Consider the following 27868-nt stretch of genomic DNA (forward strand, 5'->3'; position numbering starts at 1 on the left):
ATAAGATGAGATAAAAAGCTTCGACAGCAGGTCGTTTTTTTAGCCACATATTCTTGTTTGTTCTTAAATATAATGGCGTTATGTAAAAGTAAAGGGGTGTGTCTCACAAGATTAGATAGCATTTTGTGTTGGCCTTTGTAGCAAAAGGATTCAAGCACAGGAACAAGGATATCTTGCTACAGTTATACAGGGCATTGGTGAGGCCACACTTGGAATAATGTGTGCCATTTTGGTCTTGTCATCTGAGGAAAGATGTTTTTGTTATAGACGAGCGCAGCGAAGGTTTACCAGATGGATTCCTGGGGTGGCAGCACTGACATATGAGGAGAGATCGAGTCGGTTAGGATTGTAATTCACTGGAGTTTAGAAGAATGTTGGACTGGAGGGGTGCGGATATCATTGATACCTATAAAACTCTAACAGGAGTCAGTGTATTAGATATAGGAAGGGTGTTCCAGATGCTTTAGAAGTCCAGACCCAAGGCTGATAGTTTAAGGATTAAAGGGTAAACCTTTTAGCACTGAAATGAGGAGAATTGTCTTCATCCAGAAAGTGGCAAGTCTGTGGAATTCACAGAACATCATTGAGTACAAAACATTATGTGTTTTCAAGAGGGGAATCAAGGGATATGGGGGATGACAAGATTACGGTATTGAACTTGATGATTAACCATGATCATATTGAATGGGGTCAAATGGCCTGCTCCTGCTTCTATGCTTTCTGTTAAAGCAGTTGTGAATTTACAAATTTACAAAATTTGGTGAGTGATATTCTAGTCCTGCTTCAGGGGACAAAAAAACCAAAGGTTTATCCCCAGATAAAAGCAGGGAGCAGGACTCTCCTCCTTCCTGCTATGTTTTAGGGAGATGATGGACTATAATGGTGTCACTTGACTCTTAATCCCCAGGACTAGGCTGAAGTTCCCTCTGTCTCTCTCTCTCTCTCTCTCACACACACACACACACACTTAGAACCCTTTGAAAGACCTTTTCCTTGATTGCCTCTTGCCAGTCTAACTGAAAATCAAAGAGGGGTTTCACTGTCCTCCAAGCTTTGAAATGGCTTTTCAGTGTTTCCTTGGGTCAGCTTTCATACCCCACTACCGAATATTTGGGTGAAAAGATGCTCTTACGTAGTGTTGCTTCAAGTGAGCTCCAGGTTTTTTTTAAGTGATAACAATTGAGAGGAAAGAAGTACAAGACTCACAGGAAGCGCCTTTCAATGCAGTCAGCCCCTGGGGCATCAACATAATTCAGTGCGTGCAGCCAAACAATTCCTCTGGTCTTTGAATGACTTCAGTCCTGAAGGAGACAGTGGTCAGAGAAGGATACTGGAGTAACTTTGGTGGATTCAATTGTGTGAGTGTTTGACACAACCAGGAACTCCCTCTTAAAGCATAGAGATACATCTTGTCTCAACCATATGTATCTACTTGCAGATCCATCTTCAGTGTTGAAGATGTCACATAACTTGACCTCTTTGATGACTTTTAACTGGAGGACAAACAAAGAATTCAGTCTGGTGTTAGGTCTGCTAGATTGTTCAACCACATTGATAATGCTATTAGGGTAAATTTAGAGTTTTAGATTGTACCAGTAAGGGTTAAATGGATATTTCCACAGTCAAAATGAAAGTAGACTACTGAAACTTGTATTGAATGAACCTTATGCATTCTAGATGCTAGTGTCAGCAGGAGTTCTGGAAACACCTGTGTAAATAGGAGATAATGTTAATAAAAGGATTCTGAAAAGTCCTTGGAGGATGGTAACATTGATAAAGAAGAGAAAGGCAGTTGTTTATCGGTCAAAGGTTGATTACTTTTTGACGGGTTGAAGAAGACATTAACATTAACCCATGATCTTGAGTGGACACCTCTTCTTTTGTTTGCATAAGGAAGATTAAAATTTGTATAGTAAGATGCTTAAGATATAACGTTACTCAACTTTTCCACATGCTTCAGAGTTTTGCTTCAGTTTTTTAGCTCCAAACATCTCTTGAATAAAACTATTGCAAAACATGTACTCAGTCTCCAGTAATGGATTTAGTGATGAAGATAATGCCTGGTGCTGTGAGCTGGATGCTGATTTAAAATCATCTGAGCAGTGCTGCAAAACAGGTGAATATTTTTTAATACCCACCAGCCTTTAGTATAATAAGCTGACCCAAGGAGGTCGAACATCAAAGAATCTGGAGGAGTACTGAGTACAGAAGGCACTGCAAAGAAAGAGATTGATAACAAGGATTCTGTGTTGGCACAGTTCGCACAAAAGTGAGTAAGCAAGCCAAACCTGCGCTGGTGGTATCTGCATAAAGGTTGAAGTAAAGAACTGTCCTCGTTGTTTCAACACTGAGTACAGGAAAAGAATTAAAATGCAGTCAGGAAAAGGGGAGTTTAGGGGCACTATACATTAGAGTGGGGATTGGAGATCTCCGCTGAGAGTGGAATGGCAGTTGAAAATAATTCAGAGATGCTGATGAACCTACAGGGCACCCTCAGAAAATAAAAATATTGGTTGATGGGCGAGAAAAGGGATAAAGAACAAAAGGCGGTAATGATCATCACCAGTTTGTGCCTATGAGTTAATGCTAATATAAGAAGAAATCATGAGTTAGTGACTACAATAAGTATGGATAAGTAAAAACAGCTGAAAAATGGGGAGAAGACAGGGTCACACCCCCATAAAATGAATTGCAACAATGCAAGGAGAATGTCAGTCACGCTTTCACTAATATTAGGGAGTTGTTGGCAAAAATCAAAGAATCAAAATTGGTTTGTCAGAGAAATTCAAAAGTTTGGATGAATGTGTGGAAATGGTGGAACACAGTAGCTGCTCCTCCCATCGAGCTGAGTACACGTGCTGATTACTCAGAGCCACATGTTTTTTGCAAGTACATCGGTTACGAGGAGACAACTATCTATTGCCTCCTTTAATTCTGTGATGCTGAAGTTATCTAATTGAGGCAGAATACCCAAGCTTGAGAAACAGCACTTGTTTCCTTCTTACCAATATATTGTGATCATTAATATCAGCATTAATGATTGCTGATGTGCATTAAGCCATGTTCTTGCAAGGACAGAACTTAGCCTTGACTTCAGTGAGGTAGCACCACAGTTTTTTTTCTTTACAGTTGTAACTCTTTATTCCACTTTTAAAACATATGTACACCAAAGTCCCATTTAAACAGTCAGTTGGAGAGCAGAGATTTCTCTGTGGACGTGGTCCTCGGCTACCTTGGAGGTGGAGTTCAAGCTTCCTTTGGTACTTGCGTTAAGCCATAGAAAGGTGAGAGAAATCCTTCATAAAGCATCCTTTGGATGGAGGTCATGAATCCTTTAGGAAGGGGGTCAGATTTCCTTTGGGAGTGTTAACTGTAAAGAAGTTCATGGATAAATGGAGCATTAAACATTTTGAAACTGTCCAACCTGTCAAGAGGTGTCACAAAGTGTCAAAAGTATGTCAAAAAGTTTCCAGAACTGTCAACATACATCAAAAATGTTTTTTGGGAGTGAGAGTGATTTTCTTTGCAATAGAGTGCATTTTGCAAGAGAGAAAACTTTTAATAGAAATTTATTTCTTCTCCTGCATTCACGGGTAATTGTGGATGCTGGGAAGTTAGCAAGGTAGGTGAAGAGATAAAGGCTGGACCATAGAAGCAGAAACTAAGTTAGCATAAGAGGTGGGGGTAGGGGCTCGCCGCAGTGTGCTGCTGCCTAGTCTCCTGAATGAGAAGCAGGCTTCACAGAAAACTCTGAGCCCCAGAGGAAATCAATTAACCAAATAATCAATTATCCAAATGAAATAGTGCCCGGCCATCTTGTTCGGATAATCGAGGTTCCTCTGTACTAAGGCATTTAACTGTTAGGGAAGTATTAAACTAAAGAAAGATGTTAAAACCTTCCATCTCTATACACCCATTTAATCACGTCAGGAAGACACACCATCACAAATAATATCATCAAAAATACAAAATTTCAGAAAGGGGCTAAATAGAACACTGAATTCGACATCTTGAAAACAATTTCTGATATACAAAATAATTCCTAAATTCAAATCTGAACACATCTGAAAGTGATCAGAAAAACAGATCATAAATGTTTAGTCTCTCAGCTAGATAAGAAAATGAGCAAGGATGCCTCCAAGAACATAGAGATTTTGATATAATCTCATTAGGTTTGCCAATGAAACAGCATACATACAGCAAAAAGTGCAGATGACATCATATGCACTCTCTAGAGTGATGGTTGACCACCTTATCAGGCATAATGATGAAAAGTGTGTCATACATTCAGTCCATGGCAGCTCAATAGTTAGCAAACCAGAACTGATGGGAACAGTTGAGGGACCAGGGATGTCTCAACATCTAATAGTATTGTGCTGAAGGTTGACTAGACAGAAGACCCAGCAAATTGGTCTTGAAAATATATTTTGAGCACCGAATGCATTTTAATAATTATATGTGACACAGCAGAATATTATGAATGACTGGTCATTTCACCTTCATGTCTAAAAAATATCGTAGGGAGGTGGCACCAGCAACACTTGGAGATCAATAAGTGCAGAATCAGATCTTAGTCAGTGTTGTGGTGGCTATGAGTCTCAAAAGTTATCAGATATCTCATTGTCAAATGCAAGACTTGTGCTATTCACAGACCTTAGCAACAAAAGTCATTGATACTGGCCGGGTATATTCCCCACCTGACTGTGCTAATGTGTGGACATAGATAGAAAACCGTAGTAGCATAGAAAAATAGGAACAGGCCATTGGGTCGAGTCTGTTCAACAGTCAAAATTGTCATGGCTGACCATTCAAATCAGTACCCTATTGCTGTTATCCTCCCATACCCTTTGAATGTTTTTTAGCCCTAAGATCTATATATGTCTCCTTTTTGAAAATATTCAATATTTAGGCCTCAGTTACTTTGTGACAGACAATTCCACAGGCTCAGCACTTCCTGGGTGAAGAACTATTTTCTAATTTCAGTCCTAAGTGATCTATCCCTTTTGCCCTGGCTCTGGACTCCCTGGTCATCCAGGACATCCTTCCTGTGTTTATCCTGTCTAGTATTGTTAGAAGTTCAAAAGGTTTCTATGACATGCCTTCTCATTCTTCCAAACTCATGTGAATATAGTCCTTACCGATCCAGTCTCTTTTCGTATGTCAGTCCAGCTATCCAAGGAATCAGTCTGTTAAACCCATTGCCATTACATTGATAATATGCTGTATTGTCAAACAAATGAATTCACATGGACAAGTAAGATCAGCAGATTTTTATTTCATATACAAAGCAACAGCAATTCCTTTCCATGCATTCCCTTATTCCTGCATGGTCAACTAATAGACCACTGTGCACTTTCCTTCAATCCCATGTGTAACAGGCTATTTTTTAAGCATAGGCATAACCAGAAGTAGTCTCTGAGGTGCCTTTACTGACCATGACCAAAGTGTATATGTCAATTTTCACAGTCCACGTCTCACATGGGGATAGCCAGAGGAAACCTGGCAACAGTTCACATGATGCTGTTTTACAACTCCCACCTCTCTCTCACTATTAGAATGGAAATTGTGATGAAACTGTGCAATTTAAGAGAGATGTATTCTGTGCTGTTTCTCTTGCAGAAGAGTTTTGCCACAGTGATGTTGTACAGTCTCCTTCAGAAAGGCAGTTGGCAAACAGCTTGGAGTTATCTTTTTCTTTAGAAAGGGACAAAAGAATCATGAGTGGGCATGGTCAGGGTTAAACAGAGCCAGGAAGGACTTTTAGTTTTGCTTTCAGTTAGTGAGAAGGTTTCTGCGAGCTGTTGAGGTAAAAGCTTGCGCTTCCGGTGACTAGAATGAAGTCTTAGAAAGTGAGGCTTCCTCTTAAAAATCTTTCCTCTGGACTGGAGAGAGACAGCACGTGAGATCCATAACTGTTTTGCTGAATAGCATTTTTTAGCAAAGGCTATGTTTGTGGAATGCTGTCTACATTGAAACAGTTGATGATTAGTGGTGAAAAGTACATTACCTTGTTAAGTATTTCAATAAAGTTATTCTAATTATTTTTTCTTGTATTTTAGCTGTTTTGTAAAAATAAGGCATGTTATGATAAAAGCCTAGTGGTGGACTAATGGAATTATATCCGGAACACCGCACCTTACATTTGCCTTTAAATAAATATAAAAGTTAAGATTGAGGCTACCTCCTTCCAATACCTTGCAAGGGGTCTGGTCAGATCCAAGTACAAAGTGCTATGTGTACACATGAGGAAGCAAAGTCCAGCACCACACGCAATTAGAGGATAGAACATAATGTAGATGGAGACCCGGCATTATGCTTTAATACTTACCTAAATATTATAGGCCTGAAATATGAAGGCATTCTTTCCAAACACAGTTAAAACCAAGCCATGTTTTAGCTACACAAAATAAGGAATAATCTCAGATGGTATATGTTAGTCTTATTGAATTAGCTCTTGTATGACATAATTATGCAATGCACACAATGCTGAAAACAGGTGCCCTGAAACCACATCAGTTGTTGTTGAGTATTGTAGAAGTTTCCTCATCTTCTCCTGAGATGTTTTGCAGCCCAAGATTTCAGAGTACATTTCATTAGTAAGACCATATCCCATCATTTGATCAGCAAGTTCGTCGACGTGTTTTACTTTCTGAACAAGACTTCCCCAATTCGAGAACAGAAATGATTTCTTGTCTGTTATTACAGAAAATGGATACAAACAAAAGGAATAATTAATACCATGCCCCAAATGCAAGACTTACACAAACCTTATGACTTTGTTGAGTATGTGGCTGAAAATTTGTTTTGACAAATTGTGATTCCTATGTCAAGAAATTGGAAAATGTTGAAAACTTAATTTGTGGGATTGGAAAAAAATTAATGTAATCTAATCTCACCAAATGGATCATCAGTAAATTCCCTTGATTCAGAAAAGATTCCATTTGTATGGAAAATAACAAACATAACTGTACTATTCAAGAAGGGGGGGAGGCAGAAGAAAGGAAACTATAGGCCAGTCAGACTTGACATCAGTCATGCAGAAGATGTTAGAATTAATCATTAAGGAAGTTACAGCTGCATACTTAGAAAGTCTCAAGGTCATCAGGAAGAGTTAGTGTGGTTTCATCTAATGAGAGCCACTTGGATTTCCAGAAGAGACTTGAGAGAAATGCCTCATCAAAGGTAACTACAGAAAATCATAATATGGGGGTACCATATTAGTATGGATTGAAGATTGGCTGGGAGAATACAAGCGAATATATAAATGGGTCTTTGTCTCATAGGTGGGATGCAATGAGTGGACTCCCTTAGATGTCTGCGTTGGGGCCTCAACACTTTACAATTTAGGTTGAGTATGTGGGCAAAATTCTGGCAGAGTATAATGTGGGATAATGTGAAGATGTTCACTTGAGCAGTAAGAATAATGAGGAATAGTGTTACTTAAATCGAGAACATACTGCAGAATTCCAAGGTGCAGTGGAATGTAAGTGTTCTACTGCATGCACCTAAAGAAGTTAGTCTGTGAAGATATCAAGCAATTGGTTTGGGGGTGGGGGGGCGGTTAATGGGAATTGCTATCCTTCATTATACGAGGAATTGAAGATAAAAGTTGAAGATAAAAGCAAAGTACTGCTGAGATCTGGAATAAAAATAAAGTGCTCCAGAAACTCAGCAAGTCTGGCAGGATCTGTGGAGTTGGAAACAGAGTTAATATTTTGGAATAACAAGAGGACTCAAATCTCCTCAGGTCTTGCCAGACATGGTGATCTTGTTCAGCACTTGCTGCTTTTGTTACAAAAGTTATGTTATGTTTCAACTGTATTAGGCATTGGAGAGACCATGACTTAACAATTTTGATCTCCTTATTTAAGGAAGAATAACATATGCACTGGAGGTAGTTAAGAGGACGTTCACTAAATTGAGACTCAGAATGAGTGGTTTATCTTATGAGGATTGTATAAATAGGCTAGCCTTGTTTCCACTGGAATTAATACAGGGATGATTTGATTGAAGTGTCTAAGATTCTGAACAGTGTTGGAAGGTGGATATGCAAAAGGAAGATTCCACTTCAGGGTCAGTCCAGAATGAGAGGGCATTGTTTTAAAATTAGTGGTTGCCTTTTTTGGACGGAGATTAGGAGACATTTTGTCTTCCAGAGAGTTATGCAAATTTATTGCCCCAGAAGGTGGTGGAGGCTGAATTATCAAATAACTTTAAAGACAGAGGTGGATAGCTCGAAAAGTTCTGAAGAAGGGTCACTGGATGCAAAAGGTTAACTTTGTTTTCTCTCCACAGATGCAGCCAGACCTGCTGAGTTTCTACAGCAATTTCTATTTTATTTCAGATTTCCAGCATCTTCAGTTCTTTATTTCAGTTTAATGGATTGTTGGACAATGGAATCAAGGGAGACCGGAGATAAGCAGAAAGCTGGAATTTGAAACACAAACTGAGCAAACATGACCATATTGAATCATGGATCAGGCTAAATGGTCTACTTCAGTACCTAATTCATACGTTGATATGATTTTTTAAAAAAATTCTTCAGCTCTTACTTTGAATTAGATTGAAAAAGGTGCTTATTATGTCTGGATCAAAAATATTTTAATTTACTGAGGCTGCAACAGAGATGACTGACCTGCTGAGCTATCCAGAATTTTCTGTATTTATTTTAGATTTCCAAAATCCAAAGTACTTTGCTTTTGTTGTTTTAATTTGGATTGATAACAGTGCCCTATGAGAACCAAGGACCAAAACAATGGAATTTTAAAAGCAGCAAGTTCTGCATCTGTCACAACTCAGATTAATTGAAGTTTAGGGCTGATTATTTTGACATCTTGCTTTTCATTATTTAATTCTTTTTTGAATTCAAACAGTACAAGTTCAGAAAAAGTTCGTTTTTACAGCAACAGTTTTTTTTCGCCTTAATTCAACACAGATGTGTTTTAATAGTACTTTCTGGAAGGTCAACAATTTAGCAGCTGTTTGGGGTCCTGTGCCTTGACCAGCTGTTATGTTGAACAGGACAATTGAAAGTTAACTAGAGAAAATGGGTAGTGAGGGTAGCAACCCTATGAAGGTTGTGCATCTCACAGCCCTCCATCAAATTGCAAGGTTCTGCCTGGGTTTAAAAATGTGTGCAATGTAATCAATACATAGATTAGTGCTTCAATATTATCAGTAACAAATTTGCAGCCAATTGATTTTCTGAGCTGGTTCTACAATTTGACAACGCAAAAGAAGTTTTGTAACATAAATTTTGTTCCATCCTTCAGTGTCCTGCTCTCAAGGACCAACTTGTATCCTACCACATTGAGTCGTAGGATAGAATGCCTACATTGTGGAAGCAGGCTGTTTGGCTCATTGAGTCCATGCCAACTTTCCAAAGAGCATCCCACCCAGACCCACCCAGCTACTCTACATTTCCCACAGCTAATCTACCTAGCCTGCATATCACTGGACACTATAGGCAACTTAGCTTTGCCAACCCACCTGACCTGCGCATCTTTGGATTGTGGGAGGAAACCGGAGCACCCGGAGGAAACCCACACAGACACAGGGAGTATGTGCGAACCTCACACAGACAGCAACCCGAGGCTAGAATCAAACCCGAGTCCCTGGTGCTGTGAGGCAGCAGTGCTCACCACTGAACCACCGTGTCACCCCATTGGTTAGGGCAACATTTGAAGAATCTCCAATGGCTCAATAAAACTAAAAGTTATCTGTCATCTTAATTGGCAGGCAGTTATTGGTCTTGAATAACAACAGCAGTGAATTTCTGAACCTAAATGGGCAGGTACAATTGCTCAGCAAGAGGCTTCACAACTTTTACAGGAGATAGGCATCAGGGTTTCCTTTGTAAATGAAGGCGAAATGTAGCCAGTGGAAACTACTGCCATCTCACCAGCCTTTAATGGGACGTAACTTCTCCCATTTGTTACAGGAGCCATATGGCAGGACCGAATAAGTGAGTCAACCAAAAATTCTCAAACTTTAGACAAATTCTGTTCAGTCTGTCCAATATTTCAACTAAAACCTTACAGGATGTTTTAATCTAGTCATTATTACATGGTATGGGAAAATGTAGGAGATGTGAATATAAGGTTTTCTGAAACACTACATGATTGAGTATCTGTGTACAAGATAGAGTGTTTCAATATTTTTATGGATACATCTATGATGTGGGACTTGCAATAATGATTAAAGCTTCATCACATGACCTGCTGCTTCAACCCCCCCCCTTGTCTAGTAAAACATCCTTTTAATTTCTGTTACCTGTTTCCCTACAATTAGTTAGCAAAAGTGTCTTAAGAAAATGGAAATACTGCCCATATTTTTTTTTAAAATGCCAAATTTATTTTTTTTTGGCTTGCTCACAGCAGTGTTTGAGAGATTAACTACTGATGTTTGAGGACCTCAGCTCAAACCTGGAGGATTAGTAACCCTCCGTCCTATTATCCTGTATCTGTCATATATTCTACCTGTTTTTAATCAAGAGTAAAATTTATTACCTGTTACTTTATCCTCCAACTCTTTGACACTTATTTCCTTTGTGGAACCTGTAAACAAGATATCATTTTAATCATTTTAGCCTCTTGAATATTTTAGTTAATTACATACATAGAACATAGAACATAGAAGAATACAGCGCAGTACAGGCCCTTCGGCCCTCGATGTTGCGCCGATCCAAGCCCACCTAACCTACACTAGCCCACTATCCTCCATATGCCTATCCAAAGCCCGCTTAAATGCCCATAATGAGGGAGAGTCCACCACTGCTACTGGCAGGGCATTCCATGAACTCACGACTCGCTGAGTAAAGAACCTACCCCTAACATCTGTCCTATACCTACCCCCCCTTAATTTAAAGCTATGCCCCCTTGTAATAGCTGACTCCATACGTGGAAAAAGATTCTCACTGTCGACCCTATCTAAACCCCTAATCATCTTATACACCTCTATCAAGTCACCCCTAAACCTTCTTTTCTCCAATGAAAACAACCCCAAGTGCCTCAGCCTTTCCTCATACGATCTTTCTACCATACCAGGCAACATCCTGGTAAGCCTCCTCTGCACCCGTTCCAGTGCCTCCATATCCGTCCTATAGTATGGCGACCAAAGCTGCACACAATACTCCAGATGTGGCCGCACCAGAGTCTTATACAACTGCAACATGATCTCAGTACTCCGGAACTCAATTCCTCTACCAATAAAAGCCAGTACGCCATATGCCTTCTTCACCGCACTACATAGTAAATATTTCATTCTTTCAGCAAAGTATTTATAAAACTTCACACTTCCTGCCTGTATTTACCAGAAATTTCATCATACATAATGTCAGTCTTAAAATAGTTTAGATTATAAGAGTATTGATTTATTACAATACATTAAGGGAAAGGATATTGTTGTACATGGGTCTGAAAGGTCCAACACTGATTGTGTGCCATACACACCACCTACTATCATGATGTTATGATAACTGGTGCCCGAATTAATCCAAGATCTCAAAGAATCATTTTTTAAATGAGGTCCCTCCTAAAAGTATCTGTAAGGGTATATAGCATATCTATATTTTTGGAGATCCCTCTTTTTAAGAGACACAACATGGCCAGAATTTAAAAGCTTGCTTCAATTGACTGTTTTAAGAGACACAAAAATGACCACAAACAAAACTTGCTTTAGCTTAAGTGAAAAAAAAATGGGCCTTTGAGAGGGGAATCATTCCAAGGCAAAAGAAAGCATTATCTGACTGGCAAGATTCCAAAGACTGCAAACACAGCAATAAAGAAGATTTAAAAAATTGGAAGATTTGTAACAAAATCAAATTGTAATTCAAAAACTTTTAAAAAATCACTACAATAAGTAATTCATTCTAGTCTCATTTTGGCTGTGTTCAGCCATTAAAAAAAAACAGCAGCCAAAGTTATCCTGCAGAAATTAACTGTCTCTTTGAAACTATTTACAATATTAATAAGTTCTAGTTAAAGATCCTTTAAATAATCACAGAGATAGATTTCAATGCAATTATAAAACATTAAAGGGATGCCTGGCATATGTTGTCTGACTAGCTAAAAAAATGTTAACAATAGAAAGGATAATAAAAATTATAATTATTATTATTGAGTGTTTATAACAGAATCAATTTTTTAAGCACTAATGGAATTTGATAGAGATAGCCAGTAAAATGGACAATCGAATTCAAACAGTCCTTAGAGATAAATAATGAGGTGAATGATCAAAAAGGGGACAGCCAGTAACTTTGGAATGCAATGTAGAAAGATCCCAAGGGGCCTGCCGATTATAATAATTGTTAGAGATCATAAAAAAAACTAAGAATCTAGTGCTGACCATCGCAGTAATCATCATTGATCAGGTCTTTTACAAGATCGATCTTAAAGAAGGGAAGGGGAGAGTATTGTAAAAATGCTGTGCATGATCATTGGGACACAAAATGTATAAGGTTACTGCTTTTTACTGGAAAATCAGAGTGTGTTATTGATTTCTCTTTTCATCTGTGGTGAAGATTAAAAAAATGATTGAGTTTCCATGTTGAAGCCAGATTCTGGGAAGATCCTTTAGCCCTCTCCCTGTGTTAGCTGGTTTTTGCTTGAATCAAAATCCACTATGTGCCTGTATCCTGCCTCCTGACTTGAAATGCATCCTGTATCTCTGCCTGAGAGCTGCAGATTCCTTTGATTATAGCATGTGCCATAGCAGGTCTGAAATGCTTTCTGTGGTCCTTTAAAGTATTCTTCAATATTAAGCATTGCCACAAGATTTTCTTCTCTAGGGTTCATCAGACCTTCAGATCTCTGTGGATGATCTTTAGAAAGTTGTTCACTGTGCTAGATGTGTACACACTTTAATCTTCATATTTCCTTCAGATCGTCACTGCTGACCACCATGTTGTTTGGTCAAGCTAAAGCAAATCTTCTGATTGCCATTGTTACTCAGCCTTGTGTATGTACTGTCATCAATATGTCCAAGGGATACACTCTTCAAAGGCCTGGATGGTCTAGTGGGATCAGGATAGCTACCTTCTAGTCTAACTAAAAAGAGTCACTTACACTAAAACAAGTGCTTGTTTATTGTATCTGTGTAACTATTTACATGGTGCAAGTGTAGGAGTGAGCTTCTTTAATTTCAGACAGTTCAGAACAATCATATGAGCCTTACCATGGAACACTTGTACAATCTTGGAATACGCCTGTCAAACCCTCCTCTCCCCACTCTAAACATTTTCAAGTCACAAATCAGAGGAAACAGATGTTAAATTGCACAAGTTATCGAGATCAGCTTATATCATGGTCAATTCAGTACCAGAAGTCAACATTAAGAGCTAATCATCTTAAGTCTGAGCTTATTTTCTAAGCCTAAGCCTAAGCCAGTGTTAACAACTTAGCCACTGAGGCAGGGCGGCACTGTAGCTCACAGTTAGCACTGCTGCCTCACAGCACCCGTGTCCCAGGTTCGATTCCAGCCTCGGGTGACTGTCTGTGTGGAGTTTGCACATTCTCCCTGGGTCTGCGTGGGTTTCCTCTGGGTGCTCTGGTTTCCTCCCACAGTCCAAAGATATATAGGTCAGATGAATTAGCCATGCTAAATTGCCCAAAGTGTTAGATGCATTAGTCAGAGGGAAATGGGTCTGGATCAGTGTGGACTGGTTGGGCCAAAGGGCCTGTTTTCACACTGTGGGGAATCTAATCTTATTGAGTTTTCACATTTCATAGGTGGCAATAATTTACTTTCCTTCCCTCTGAATGTTAGATGAGATGCAATCAAATTTACTTGAGATTATCGTTCCTGGTGAAATGCTAAAGTGCTTAACCAGAGTAAGTCTCAAAACAACCTTTCCAACCATTTTGAAAGGGAACCTAATCACAAGTAGTGATTGGCAACAGACATCAAAGTAAATAAATCTTGTCACTTGGGCCAATAGGGTCAAAGGTTATGGGGTGAAAGCAGGCTCAGGCCATTGAGTTGGATGTTTAACCATTATAGTGGTGAATGGCTGAGCAGACTTGAAGGGCTGAATGGTCCCCTCCTCCTATGTTTCTGTGTTATTACAAACATCTTCTAAGCAAGACGTTACAAAAGTAACATCATGAACAATACAGAACATTGCACAAAAGTAAACAATTAACAGACAATTATTTACCTAAAGTCAGACTGTTTGGCAGACTCCTGTCATTCTTGGATGAATTGATATTCAAAGGTATGCTGACATTTGGGGTACTCAAAGTTTGATTAGTTTGGATTATGGGACACACAACGAAGGAACCTCCAGCAGCATGAACATCAGCGTTGATAATATGTTGTCCACTGGGTTTAACAGCTGCAGAAAAGTAACAGGAAAAGATTAGAAATTTTAATTATTCAGCACATTAATTGTATTGGAATGACCAAACAGAAACATAGAACACAAAAGCAGGATTAGCCATTTGATCCTTGAGCCTGCTGTGCCATTCATTATATCATGGCTGATCATCGAGCTCAGTGCATTAACTCTGTCCAAATCCCTTGACTCCTTTAGCAACAACGGTTAGCAACAACTTTAGCAACAACTACTTCCTTCTTGGACACACAATGTTTTCGCTTCGACCATTTTCTGTGGTAGAGAATTTGACAGGCTCACCACTGTCTGGGTGAAGAACGTTCTCCTCATCTCAGTCCCAAAGGATTTGCCCCCTATTCTGAAACTATGACCCCTGATTCTGGACTCCCCAACCATTGAGAAGATCCTTCCTGCATCTAAACTATCTGGTCCTGTTAGAATTTTATAGGGTTCTATGAGATTTACCCCTTATTTTTCTAAATTCCAGTGAATACAATCCTAGTCAACTCTCCTCACGTGTCAGTCCTGCCGTCCCACAAATCAATTCCATAAACCTTTGCTGCACTCCTTCTCCTGCAAGAACATCCTACCTCAGATAAGGAGACCAAAACTGCATACAATATTCCAAGTGTGACCTCAACAATGCCCTTTATAATTGTAGCAAGACATCCTTGTTATACCATAAGACCATGAGATATAAGAGCAGAATTAGGCCATTTGGCCCATCATGTCTGCTCCAACATTTGATCATGGCTGACATGTTTCTCAACACCATTCCCCTGTCTTCTCCCTATAACCCTTGATCCTTTTACCAATGAAGAATCTATCTCTGTCTTAAACACACTCAATGACTTGGCCCTCACAACCGTCTGTGGCAGTGAGCTATACAGATTCGCACCCTCTGGCTGAAGAAATTCCTCCTTATCTCAGTTCTAAAGGATCACCCCTTCACACTGAGGCTATGCCCCCGGTTCCTAGTCTCTCTTATTAGTGGAAACATATTCTCCGAGTCCACTCTATTCAAGCCTGTCAGTATTCTGTAAGTTTCAATCAGATTTTCCCTCATCTTCCTCAGTTCTATAGAGTACAGATCCAGTGTCCCCACCCTCTCCTCATATGACAAGCCCTTCATTCCCGGGATCCTTTTTGTAGCTCTCTTGTAAACCCTCTTTACTCAACCATCGCATTACATCTGATTCAACTTTTCCCCTTTCAAACTGTAGGGTGAGTTTGTTCATATTATGGTCACTGCTCCCTAGGGTTTCTTTCACCATAAGCTCCCTAATCAAGTCTGCCTCATTACACATCACCAAATTCAGAATTGCCTGTTCCCTTACTGGACTCTACCACAAGCTGCTCCAAAATCCCATCCCGTAGACATTCCATGAATTATTTTTCTTGGGATCTGCGACCAACCTGATTTTCTCAACCTACCTGCATTTTGAAATCCCCCATGATAGTTGCAATAGTGCCTGTCTTACATGCCTTTTTTATTTCCTGATTTATTTTTTTCCCCACATACCGACGACTGGGTTTTTTTCCTTTGTGGTTCCTCAACTCAACTCTACCCACACAGATTCCACACCTTCCAACTCAATATCACTTTTTGCTAACAATTTAATTTTACTTTTTACCAACAAGGCAATCTCGCTCTCTCAGATGATGGAAATGTGTTGCTGGAAAAGCGCAGCAGGTCAGGCAGCATCTAGGGAACAGGAGAATCGACGTTTCGGGCATTAGCCCTTCTTCAGGAATCTCGCTCTCTCAGCCTATCTATCTGACTTTTCAATAGGACATGCATCCTTGTATATTTAATTCCCAGCCCTGATCGCTTTGCAGCCACATCTCTGTTATTCCCACATCATATTCAATCTGCACTATACATTCATTTACCTTGTTTGACGTATAGCATGCATTTAGGTATACCACAGTCAGTCCTGTATAATTCTCATAGTTGTCCCCTTATCTCTTATGCCTTAAGTTTGATTCCTGACCCTTTCCATACTCTCTGTCTTCTTTTTTGCTCTAGAAACTTTAATGAGCTCGCTGAACGCCCCCCACCCCACACCTCTCACTCTACCCTTTTCCCTAATTTTCCATACTACTGAACCCAATCACCACCTCCAACCAAGTTTAAAGTTTAGTTTAAATCCCTACCAACAGCCCTAGTAATGTAATTCACCAGGACTCTGGTCACAGCATTATTCAGATGGAGCCCACCCTGTCAGAACAGCTCCCTCCTTCCCCAGTTTTGGTGCTAAATGCCCATGAATTTTAACCTATTTCTCCCACACCAAGCTTTGAGCCACACATTTACCTCTTCAATCTTGTTGACCTTGAGCCAGTTTGCTCGTGGCTCAGGTAATAATCCAGAGCTTATTGTCTTCTTCATTCTAATTTTAATTTTGCTCCTAACAGCTCATATTCCCTTAGCAGAGCCTCTTTCCTCTTTCTACCTATATTATGAGTACCTACATGCAGCCCAGATGAAGTATACTGAACTTGAGCACCAGGCAGGCAAAACAGCCTTCGGGACTCTTGATCCTGCCAACAGAGAACAGTGTTTATTACCCTGATTACAGCTACATTTCTCTTTTCTGCCCCCTCTTGAATGGCTCCTTGTGCCACAGTGCTATGATCAGTTTGCTCATCCTCCCTGCTCTCATCCACAAAGGCAGCAAGAATCTTAAATCTGTTAGACAAGCTTAAGGGCTGAGGTTCCTTCAGCACTACCTCCTGAGCCCTTCCATCTGCCTCACTGGTAGTCTACCCTCCTGTCCCTGACTACTGACCAAATCCAAGGTAGGGATGTGACCGTCTCCTGAAACAGTGTCCAGCTAACTCTCCCCCTCCCTGATCCTGTACTCAAATCCTCTCATTATAAAGGCCAATATACAGTTTGCGTTCTTTACTGCCTGCTGCACCAGCACACTTACTTTTAGCAACATCCAGGTCTTGGTAAACATTTCCCTCTCTCAATTTACAGCCACTCAAATAATAATCTACCTTCCTATATTTACTATCAAAATGGACAACTTAACACTTACCCATATTTGCTACATCTGCCAAGCATTTGTCCACTCAGTCTGTCCAAATCACATTGCAACATCGCTGTATCCTCCTCACAGATCACCCTTTCACTCAGCTTTGTTTCATCTCCAAATTTTGAGATGTTACATTTAGTTCCCTTTTACCTAATTCATTAATATATATTGTGAATAGCTGGGGTCTTAGTATCAATACCCACAGTACTCATCAGTCACTACCTGCCATTCAGAAGACCCATTTATTTCTACCTTTTGTTTCCTTTCTGCTAACCAATTTCCTAATCATCTCAATGCACTGCACTCACTCTCATCCTCTTTAATTTAACACATTAATCTTTGTTGGAAGCCTTCTTAAGGTCCAAATAAACCACACTTACTGGCTCCCCTGTTGAACTCCATTAGTTACATCCTCGAAGAATTCCAATAGATCTGTCAAGCGTGATTTCCCTTTTGTCAATCCATGCTGACTATGTCTAATTCAATCACTGTTTTCTAAGTGTTCTGCTATAAATCTTTGACAATGGACTCCAGCAACTTCCCCACTACTAATGTCAGACTCATTAGTTTATAATTGCCTGTTTTCTAACTATATCCCTTTTTAAATAGGACTGAATTAACTGCTCACTGCTTCCAGGCAGTTACACATTAAAGAAGTTGCCACCAGGCAACATTTGTTCTGACAAGCCTTCCTCCAATAACAATATTCTGGGGAAAACTTGCCCCAAAGTGTCAGCTTCCACATATACAATGTTGACACCTAGATCTATGCCATCACTACCATCTTTTACAAATTCTTCATAGTCCCTAACCTGGTACAGTCCTTGTATACAACCTGGTACTGATTGAGTTGAATTGGCCTCCAGGTAAGTATTGTGGAGACTGAACCCACGCCCTCTTTGGTTCCCACCAAAACCTTCATTCTTTTGCCATTGTTTCCAGTCTTCTTCTAGGCAAATGCCAACCTTGCTGAGCCAGACTGGTCGCACACTTGGTATTTTATTTGATCCCAAGGTTAACTTCTGACCACATAGAAACCAAGAGCACTTATTTTTATCTCTGAAACATTCCTCAACTCTGTCCCTACCTCAGCTCATTTGCTCTTTACCTCCTTTAAGTCACTCCTTAAAACCTTGCAATTTTCTAAGGTTTTAGTCATACATTCTTCTTTGTGTGGATGGGTGTCAAATTTTCTTTGATAATTCTCTTGTGAAGCACATAGTGCATTATAAACTCTTTATATTTGAAAGCTGTGCTATAATCAGTGCCATAGAGGCATTGTCCTTTCAGATGTTAAAATTAAATAAGCCTCTGTTTTGTACCTGCTCTAATCTGCTAGATGCAATAACAATATATTCACATTCTTTTAAATCAATTTTAGAATGTACTGGGACATGTTTCATTAAAAATGTTGTTGTAATTTCTTGTGGCTATATGACTTAATCAGCAGTGTTACAGGAGTCTGCCATGTTGATAAATGAAAGTATTAATCATTGTTTTAAACAATCTAGAGCTCTGTGTGAATATATTATTCATTTCAGCTGCCACATCAAGTGAGGAATAACAACACTTGAGCCATGACAATGGGAATTCACTGAACAATCCAACAATGATAATCCTTTATACTTTCAGAGATCTACGTGGAAATTACTTTGTGGAGGAGAAAATCAAATACACTGCCAGCGATTAGAGCAACTTAAGTACACAAGGCTTCCTGTTTAAAGTTTCATAGTTAAACTGTTCATAGCTCGAGAACAGAATGCAAGGTGTTCATATTGATGTGCAATGTCTTCTTTACCCCCTGACTCTTTTCAGTCTATTATGCAACTTCTCAAATAAATTTAGTACTGGAATGATGGTCTGGATATCATTAAGGTTCCATTTTATTTACTGTTTAAACAATCAACTTAAAATTCTAAATGGACAGGTGTGAGGTAGACATTAAGTCAGTGGGTGATCAGATAGGAAGAGAAATCAAAGACTTGACCCCCATCGAAATTACTTTCAAAAGAGGGTCAGAACAAAATTCAAATCTTCTTTGATTTAATTTTTGAGTTGGATTCTTTTTGATTTAAGAAACTCCACAAATATAACACTCTTAAGTCTACTTGAAGTTTCTTTAGATGTATATTTTGATAGAGAAATGATCAATACTGTAATTTTTTCTTTAATGTAAAGGGCATACACAAGGCATTTTGATTTTCATTTAATTTTCAGAAACCATTAGGTTCACAGTGGAGGTACATTAAAACAGCAAGAGTTCAATTAATGCACCACCGGTGGCAATTAATTGCCAGTCAATCACAGTAAAGGACAGAAAATAACCTTTGGTTGAAAGTATCATAGTATTCTATAGTGGGAAAAGATGCATAGATTAATATCAAAACCATCCTATTCTATCAAGATGCAGGTAAATGAACAGGGAATGTTTGTGAGGATGCACTGATTACCATAAAAAGTACATATTTTGTTCAACAGATAGAGTATGATCCTAGTAATCAAGAGCAATTTATATTGCATGCAACTCCTCACAGTAGTAAAGAATTGCTTTCAACTTGAATGATTAACCACTTTCATAATTTATTAGTCTACAAGCTAAACAGGCTGTCTAACTGTTAGTGTAACTAAATTAAGTGAATGATTAGAACAATAAAGAATTGTAGGAATATGTGAAGAATAACAATTGTACTTACATTGCTGTTAAATGCAAGCATATTACAGTTAAAGTTTAACTTGAAAATTTTGAGACAATATTGGATAATGGATGGCAGAATTTACCTTGTTCTCTATGTGAAAGCCATTCTGTCAGCTTTGGATAAGTCTCTTTAACTTTATCTTTCTGCAGGATACAGATGAAGTTCTCACAGGATAAACTGCCTTTTCCAATTACAATATCAAGAAGATTTATGATTCTTTTTTCAGGATCATTCTCTGCCTTCAGTTTTTGATACTCTCGCTGAGTAATGAGACCATCTTCTTGTACTACTTGTAGAATAAAATCTGGATCATTGGTCAACCATTGAAGAAGATTAAGTTTTGACCTACGAATATCCTCCATGTTGATTGCCTATAGCTGGAGAAGGAACAAGTATTAGAAAATTGAAATGTTTTAAAATGCTTCGGAGTGAGAAGTGCATGAGCAGACTCAGAAACCCAGAGCAAAAAAATACATTGCAACTTTTCCACAGGGATACAAATATGACCAGACTCCCACCAACATGCATTTATAGAGTCATAGAGATGTACAACTCAGAAACAGACCCTTCAGTCCAACTCATCCATCCTGACCAGATATCATACATTAATCTAGTCCAATTTGCCAGCACTTGGTCCATATCCCTTTAAACCCTTCCCATGTATATATATATATCCAAGTGCCTTTTAAATGTTGTAATTGTACCAGCCTCCACCATGTCCTCTGGCAGCTCATTCCAAACATGCACGACCATCTGTGTGAAAAAGTTTCCCCTTTAGGTCCCTTTTATATCTTTCCCCTCTTACCTTAAACCTATGCCCTCTGGTTCTGGACTCCTCCATCCCATGGAAAAGACTTTGTCTATTCACCCTATCCATACTGCTCATGATTTTATAAACCTCATAAGGTGATCCATCAGCCACTGACACTCCAGGGAAAACAGCCTCAGCCTATTTAGCCGTTCCCTATAGCTCAAATCCTCCAACCCTGGCAACATCCTTGTAAATCCTTTCTGAACCCTTTCAAGTTTCACAACATCCATCCTATATGATCCTTTCATCCTTGTTTGACGAGTTAGGGAAAGTTCTCGATAAGAGGTATAACCTGTGAGGGGAACAAACTTGATGAGTTAAAAAAGGTCATTGGTGTTACTTCCTTTTAGACAGGCACAAGTTGCAACCTGTAAGAATGGTTGCAGCATGGTTATTGGGTTTGGAGAGCCCATAGGCTGCTGCTTAGGATGGGAAACACCACTTAGCACACAGCTAGCAAGGTGGTCTACACCCTGAAATCTACTTCATTCACAGTTATAGATTTCAAAACCCTTTTCCTTATGACTTGTTACATTTACTATACTCTGCTATTCTGCTATGATTATTTACACCTCCTCTGGAGTCACCTTTTTGGTTTCTGTGCATCTGATTGGGACCTCCTGTTGCCTTGCATTGATGTATTGTTTGCTCTTTCCTGCCTACTACTCCATCACAAATTTCACCATTTCATTCTTTGCCTCTCCCCTGTTTCCCGATTTTCTTCTTGCTCATCTTTAACATCTTCCATAGTTCATGATCTCTTTTTTTTTCTCTCTCTACAGATGCAGCCTGCACTGTTTTCAGCATCTTCTGCTTCTTTGTGTGAACCTTAATTAATTTCTGTGCAAATGCAGATGTCTTGTTGAGTAGATGTCAGGCATCACGTCTTTCCGTGTGTGTGCTCTGTTGTCAGGGTGACATTAAAATGTGACTGCAGCAGAGTCTGTCAGTCATGTTCACTGTAGAGCCTGAGGCCAGCTACACACAAACAGCCAGGGGTCTGTTGCTCCATGAATAATCTGAAGAGGTGCCTTGCTTTAAACAAAATTAACTGAAGTTAACATTTTTAATTACAAGAAAGCCCTTAAGTAACCATACATGAACAGCCAAAGCAGCAGCTAAAAAGCCTACTCCCACTCCAAAGAAACATTTCGTTCAGATACACAGCACAAGACAATTTCTTCCTTGCTGATAACATTTGTAAAACAGCAATAGAAGAACATACATAGAATTATACAATACTGAAGAGGCTGTTCAGCCCACTGAGAGCATATCGCCAAAAATACACAATTACCCACATTAGTTTCACGTTCCAGCGCTAGCCCCAGAGCCTTGAACCTTATGACTTTACATGCTTGTCCAAGCACGTTTTAAAAGTTATGTGGTTTCAAGCTTCAGCTACCCTTCCAGGCAGTGTATACCAGAACTCCAGAATCATTGATTACGCATTTCTTCAGACTGAAAAAAAGTATTAAATTTCCACAAATCTAAATGTCAATACTTTTGAGGTTAAGTGACACATTTTTGGCAAAAGTATCTTTTGCAAATGCCAGACTTGATCTTATTGAGTTAAGGTAAAATTGTCTGTGCAATATTCTATTCCAGTAAAGCTGACTAGAGTGACAGTGAATCACCAAGTTTTTTGCTAAAATTGCAATAGAATGGATGATATACTCATTCATTTTGTTATCGCAGTTTAAATTTTTTATAAGAAAGTATTTGAGTTGCAAGTTCAGATATGTGCTGCTGCTATTTTGAGGACATTGCTTCAGGCCTCAATCTTTGATGCACCCAAAAAGAAATATACCAACGACTTCATTCAAGGAACATGGCTGGGATTTTACAGGGCAGCTGTGGCCCCATCCACTGATTAGAAAGTCAGGAGGGTTCCTGCTGCCACCAGTAAGGAGCCCTGGCAGCAATCATCAAGCAGTTAATGCTCCTGGAAGGGTGGGTATCCTACCAACAAGGGCTAACATCCAGTTGGTGGACTGGCTACTGTTCAGCTCCAGAAACGCAACCAGGAGTGATGGCCAGCGCTGGTGTTTCAACAGTCTCAGATGGCAAGAAGGAGAAGCCTGTTAAGATTACAGGTTGGCTGAGGGTGGGCGGTCAGTCAGGCAAACGCTGATAGAGGAGTGTGGATCGCAATGATGGGTCTCATTCAAATGGGGCAACCCTTTCCACTGGGGGACTTTCCATGGATTACAAACTAGTTGATTGGGTGGGATCCCCTAAAGCCCCCAGCCCTGAGCCCACAGGATGGTCACCAGGGTGTATCTGGAATAGAGTGGCGCTGGAAAAGCACAGCAGGTCAGGCAGCATCCGAGGAGCAGAAAATCAATGTTGTGGGCAAAAGCCCTTCTTCTAGAATGAAGGTAGGGAGCCTCCAGGGTGGAGAGATAAATGGGCGAGGGGTGGAGCTGGGGAGAAGGTAACAAAGAGTACAATAGGTGGATGGGGATGGGATGAAGGTGATAGGTCAGAGAGGAGGGTGGAGTGGATAGGTGGGAAGGAAGATTGGCAGGTAGGACAGGTCATGAGGATGGTGCTGAGCTGGATGGTTGGAACTGGGGTAAGGTGGGGGGAGGGGAAATGAGGAAACTGGTGAAGTCCACATTGATACCATGGGGTTGAAGTGTTCTGAGGCAGAAGATGAGGCGTTCTTCCTCCAGGCGTCGGGTGGTGAGGGAGCGGTGGTGGAGGAGGCCCAGGACCTGCATGTCCTCGGCAGAGTGGGAGGGAGAGTTGAAATGTTCAGCCAGGGGGCGATGGGGTTGATTGTTGCGGGTGTCCCAGAGATGTTCCCTAAAGCGCTCTGCGAGAAGGCGTCCAGTGTCCCCAGTGTAGAGGAGACCGCATCGGGAGCAACGGATACAATAAATGATATTGGTGGATATGCAGGTGAAACTTTGATGGATGTGGAAGACTCCTTTGGGGCCTTGGATGGAGGTGAGGGGGGAAGGTGTGGGCGCAGGTTTTACAGTTCCTGTGGCACCAACTGTACATAAACTTCCAATCAACCAGCTACCCAACCTTCAACCACCCAACATGTGACCGAGTCTACATACTGCACATGCAACTCACCTGGACCCTACTAAACCAGAGTAAAAATAAGTCATTCTCGATCCTAAAGGACTACAGAAGAAGAATGCTATACTAATATCGATGAATACTTTAATATACTCATGTGAAAGTCTATTGCTCTTTAATTAATCCATTAATCCATATAAATTAAGTTGTTTAATATCTTTACTAAATTAAAGGGTAAAGGAATGTCCTAATCACTAATACAGTCTTGCACAATATGCTTTCAATTCAATACTCTGTAAATTGTTTTCTAAATCAAGAATCTCTCTCATATGATTGGCAGACTGTAAATGCAACAGCTTCCATTTAGTATCTTGTACATGGTGGCTCAGTGGCTAGCACTGCTGCCTCACAGCACCAGGGTCCCAGGTTCAATTCCAGCCTTGGGTGACTGTCTGTGTGGATTTTGCACATTCTCCCTGTGTCTGCGCAGGTTTCCTCTCACAGTCCAAAAATGTGCAGGTTAGGTCGTATCTTCTGCCTTGGAACACTACAACGCTAGGGCATCAATGTGGACTTCACTAGTTTCCTCATTTCCCCTCCCCCCCACCTTATCCCTGTTCCAACCTTCCAGGTCAGCACCATCCTCATGACCTGTCCTATCTGCCAATCTTCCTTCCCACCTATCCGCTCCACCTTCGTCTCTGACGTATTACCTTCATCCCCACCTCCATCCACCTATTGTACTCTTTATTATCTTCTCCCCAGCCCTACACCCCTCCCATTTATCTCTCCACCTCGGAGGCTCCGTGCCTTCATTCCTGCTGAAGGGCTTTTGCCCAGAACGTTAATTTTCAAGCTCCTCGGATGCTGCCTGACCTGCTGTGCCTTTCCAGCATCACTCTAATCTAGACTCTGATTTCTAGCATGTGCAGTCCTCACTTTTGACTAGGGTGTATCTGATAAAGTGACACACATGGCAGCAGGGAAAGGCCCTTGACAGTTTCTAAAGGCGTTGCATCATAAAATAAAGTAGGCCTTCAACCACTGCAGGTAAGAAGCTAGTGACAAAGGGGAAGGTGATGGTCATGTCACCATTTAACCCAATTTTACAGGACCTTACAAAATACAATGATGAAATTACGGGATTGTCATAAAATCCCATCTGGTTCACTGATGTCGTTTGGGAACAGAAATCTGATGCCAGATTCACAATAATGTGATTGACTCTAACCTGCCCCTCTGAAAAGGCCTAACAAGATGTTCAGTCATGTCAAACCACTACAATAAGTTTGAAACAGAAAAAGACCAACTTATGCCCTCACATTAAACTATGGGACAGAAACGACGAAAGCAGTCCCAGCCTAATGGATGCAACAAAGACCTCAGCCCCAAGGTCTGGAAGCTTTATCAAAATTGGGTGAACTATTTCCAAGACTGGTCAAGGACCAGCTTGACAGAGTCATACCTTACAGACAACATCCCAGACACCACCATCATTGGGTATGTCCTATCAGCAGAACACTAGATGCAGTGGGCAGTATAATGATACAGTTGGAAGAGAGTGGCTCTATTATACCTTGATTTGACTGCAGACTCCGTGAGGTCGCATGGCATCAGGTCAAGCTAGGAGCCAGAAAACGTTCTGTTGAATAGCATCAACTACAGCATCCCACACCTCACCTCATCCATCTGCAACCACAAGTGCTGAGTAGATGATCTATCTCGATCTTCTCTTAAGGTTACTAATATCACCAATTTAACCAATCTAGTTCACACTATGGTATCAAGAAAGAGTTGAAGGTACTGGATACAGCAAGAGCTATAGTCCCTGAGTATATTCCAGCAGTAGAATCAAAGACATCAACTCCAGAACTAGCTATGTTGATCTAGTACAGCTGCAATATGGGCATCTCCAGATGGTGGACAATTATCTAGGTATTTTCAGACAATACAAGTACAGGACAAATCCATTTGCCACCCCATTAGTCAACTCTCAATCATCAATATGATGAAAGGTGCAATTGACAGTGCTATCAAGTAGCCCATATTCACAAACAACTCACTCACCTTCTCAATTTCAGCAGCATTAGTTTCAAACCTCATTGCAGCCTTTGCCTAAACATTACTGTCTGAACTAACTTCAAAGGTGAGCTGACTGTGACTGCCTTCAACTGACCCCCAGCAAAGTTAATGAATGAGTATCAGGAGGAAATTAGTTAGAATCATACTAGCTCAAATGAAAATTGTTGGGTTATTGGGGGTGAACCATCTCAGTTCCAAGACCTTGATGCAGCAATTCCTCATGTAGTGTGCTAGGTCCAAGCATTTTGCTGCTTCATCAATTAATTTCCCTCCATTATAAGATCAAAAGAGGGGAAGATTGCAGAGTGTTCAGTACTATTCAGACACTGAAGCAGTCCTTGCTCACATGGGGCAAAACCTTGATATTCAGATTTAGACTTATAAGTGCAAGTAACAGAAACGCCTGACAAATACCAGACATTTCCCATCTGCCCTGGATGCTCAACAGCTTTATCATTGCTGACCACCCCCTCCACAAGCACCCCCCCCACCAACCATCAACATCCTGAGGGGGTCGTCATTGACTGGATACGTAACTGGACCAGCCATACAGTTAGTGTGGTTATTGTGTGTGTGTGTGTGTGTGTGTGTGAGTGTGTCTGTTTCTGTGTGGAGGGGGGGGGGGGGAGCAGTCAGAGGCTTGTAATTCTGCAATAAATAACAAACTTCTTCACTCCCAAAAGGCAGTTCACCAGCTCCAAGGCACGTTTCCAAGAATGTTGGAATTCTCTCCATTTTCCTGGTTGAGTGTAGTTCAAACACTCAGTACGTTTGACACCATTCAGGAAAACATAGATCATGTGACCAGCATCCCAGTCACCACCCTAAATGTCTGCATTGAACACCATGTACAAGATTCAGTGCAAAAACTCAACAGCATCTCATAAATTAGGAACCTCTGTCACCTAGAAAAGAAAGACAAAGTAGATGATACAGACTTATTTGTGGATGGCATGCAGCCTGACTGTGCATGTGCAAATAAGCTGCCAGTGAGTACTTTGCATGTGGTCAGTACTGCATGTGCCATGCTAAACGTGCCATGCCGCTGTTGTTGTGTACAAGCCATTGCTTTCTACTGCTGGCCTGCTGCACTTACAAATGACTAATGTTCACTCTCAGGCACAACCTCAACAATCAAGATTCTAAAAAGGCATGAACTGTAAGCCACTTGCAACTGAATTAGAGCATCTGATCACCTTACCTTTTATTCAAAGGATTATCACAGTAATAAATCCACTATCGTATTGATAAGGAATCAAATCAAAGAAAATAAGGCGCCTTCAAGTAGCACTCTGCTGATACACTTTCTTTCAAGTTTCACTTTTACCCTATTTCCTGTTTGTGAGAAGGGAGGATCTTAAAATTGGGGAAGGAAGTGACAGTTATAAATGCATCTTGCTGACTTCAAAATCTTAGTTAAAAGCTCCTGTCAAAACTTTGTCGGCTTGGTACCTCTAAATTTTGTATTATGTTTTTCTGAACCTGCCTTACTGAGTATTCTAATATCGACGTTCTGTTTTTACTATTAATCTTTTCACTTCCTGCAAAATTACTACACACAGGAGCAAAAGTTTCAACGTTTGTGTAACAGGATGTTCTCCCACATCTGAAAGTGTATGTCCTATACCAATATTGCTGGGTGCTTTACTCTTTGGACGGACAGGGACTGCTAGATGCAATATTCAGAATCTGTGGAGACGAGAAATTATGGTGAGCTGTCAGTTGCTGGAAATCTGTGCCTTTGTATGCAGCCTACATCATTATTATGGTGCTGAAATGCCTAGATATTATGGTGTGATTGAATTATGATGTTACTTATTACACCATCATTTCCTGGGATATATAAAATGAGACCTTTGCTGGAACATTC

General features: G+C 40.3%; 1 protein-coding gene across 2 annotated transcripts; it reads right to left on the reverse strand.

Annotated features, from left to right (window-relative positions):
* Positions 1-5227: 5227 nt before the first annotated feature.
* si:dkey-10c21.1 lies at positions 5228-27319 on the reverse strand. Of its 2 annotated transcripts, none has more exons than XM_043693446.1 (5): positions 27200-27319; positions 20155-20449; positions 14156-14332; positions 10509-10556; positions 5228-6693 (listed from the first exon to the last, which is right to left on the reverse strand). In XM_043693446.1, exons 2-5 carry the CDS (start codon positions 20432-20434, stop codon positions 6440-6442), a joined length of 759 nt encoding a protein of 252 aa, XP_043549381.1. In that variant the 5' UTR covers positions 20435-20449; positions 27200-27319; the 3' UTR covers positions 5228-6439. The 2 variants fall into 2 exon arrangements, with proteins under 2 accessions (XP_043549381.1, XP_043549380.1); XM_043693445.1 differs by lacking the exon at positions 27200-27319 and adding an exon at positions 21471-22308.
* Between the last annotated feature and the right edge of the window lie 549 nt (positions 27320-27868).

This window comes from Chiloscyllium plagiosum, chromosome 7, assembly GCF_004010195.1.
Source record: "Chiloscyllium plagiosum isolate BGI_BamShark_2017 chromosome 7, ASM401019v2, whole genome shotgun sequence".
Classification (NCBI taxonomy): domain Eukaryota; kingdom Metazoa; phylum Chordata; class Chondrichthyes; order Orectolobiformes; family Hemiscylliidae; genus Chiloscyllium; species Chiloscyllium plagiosum.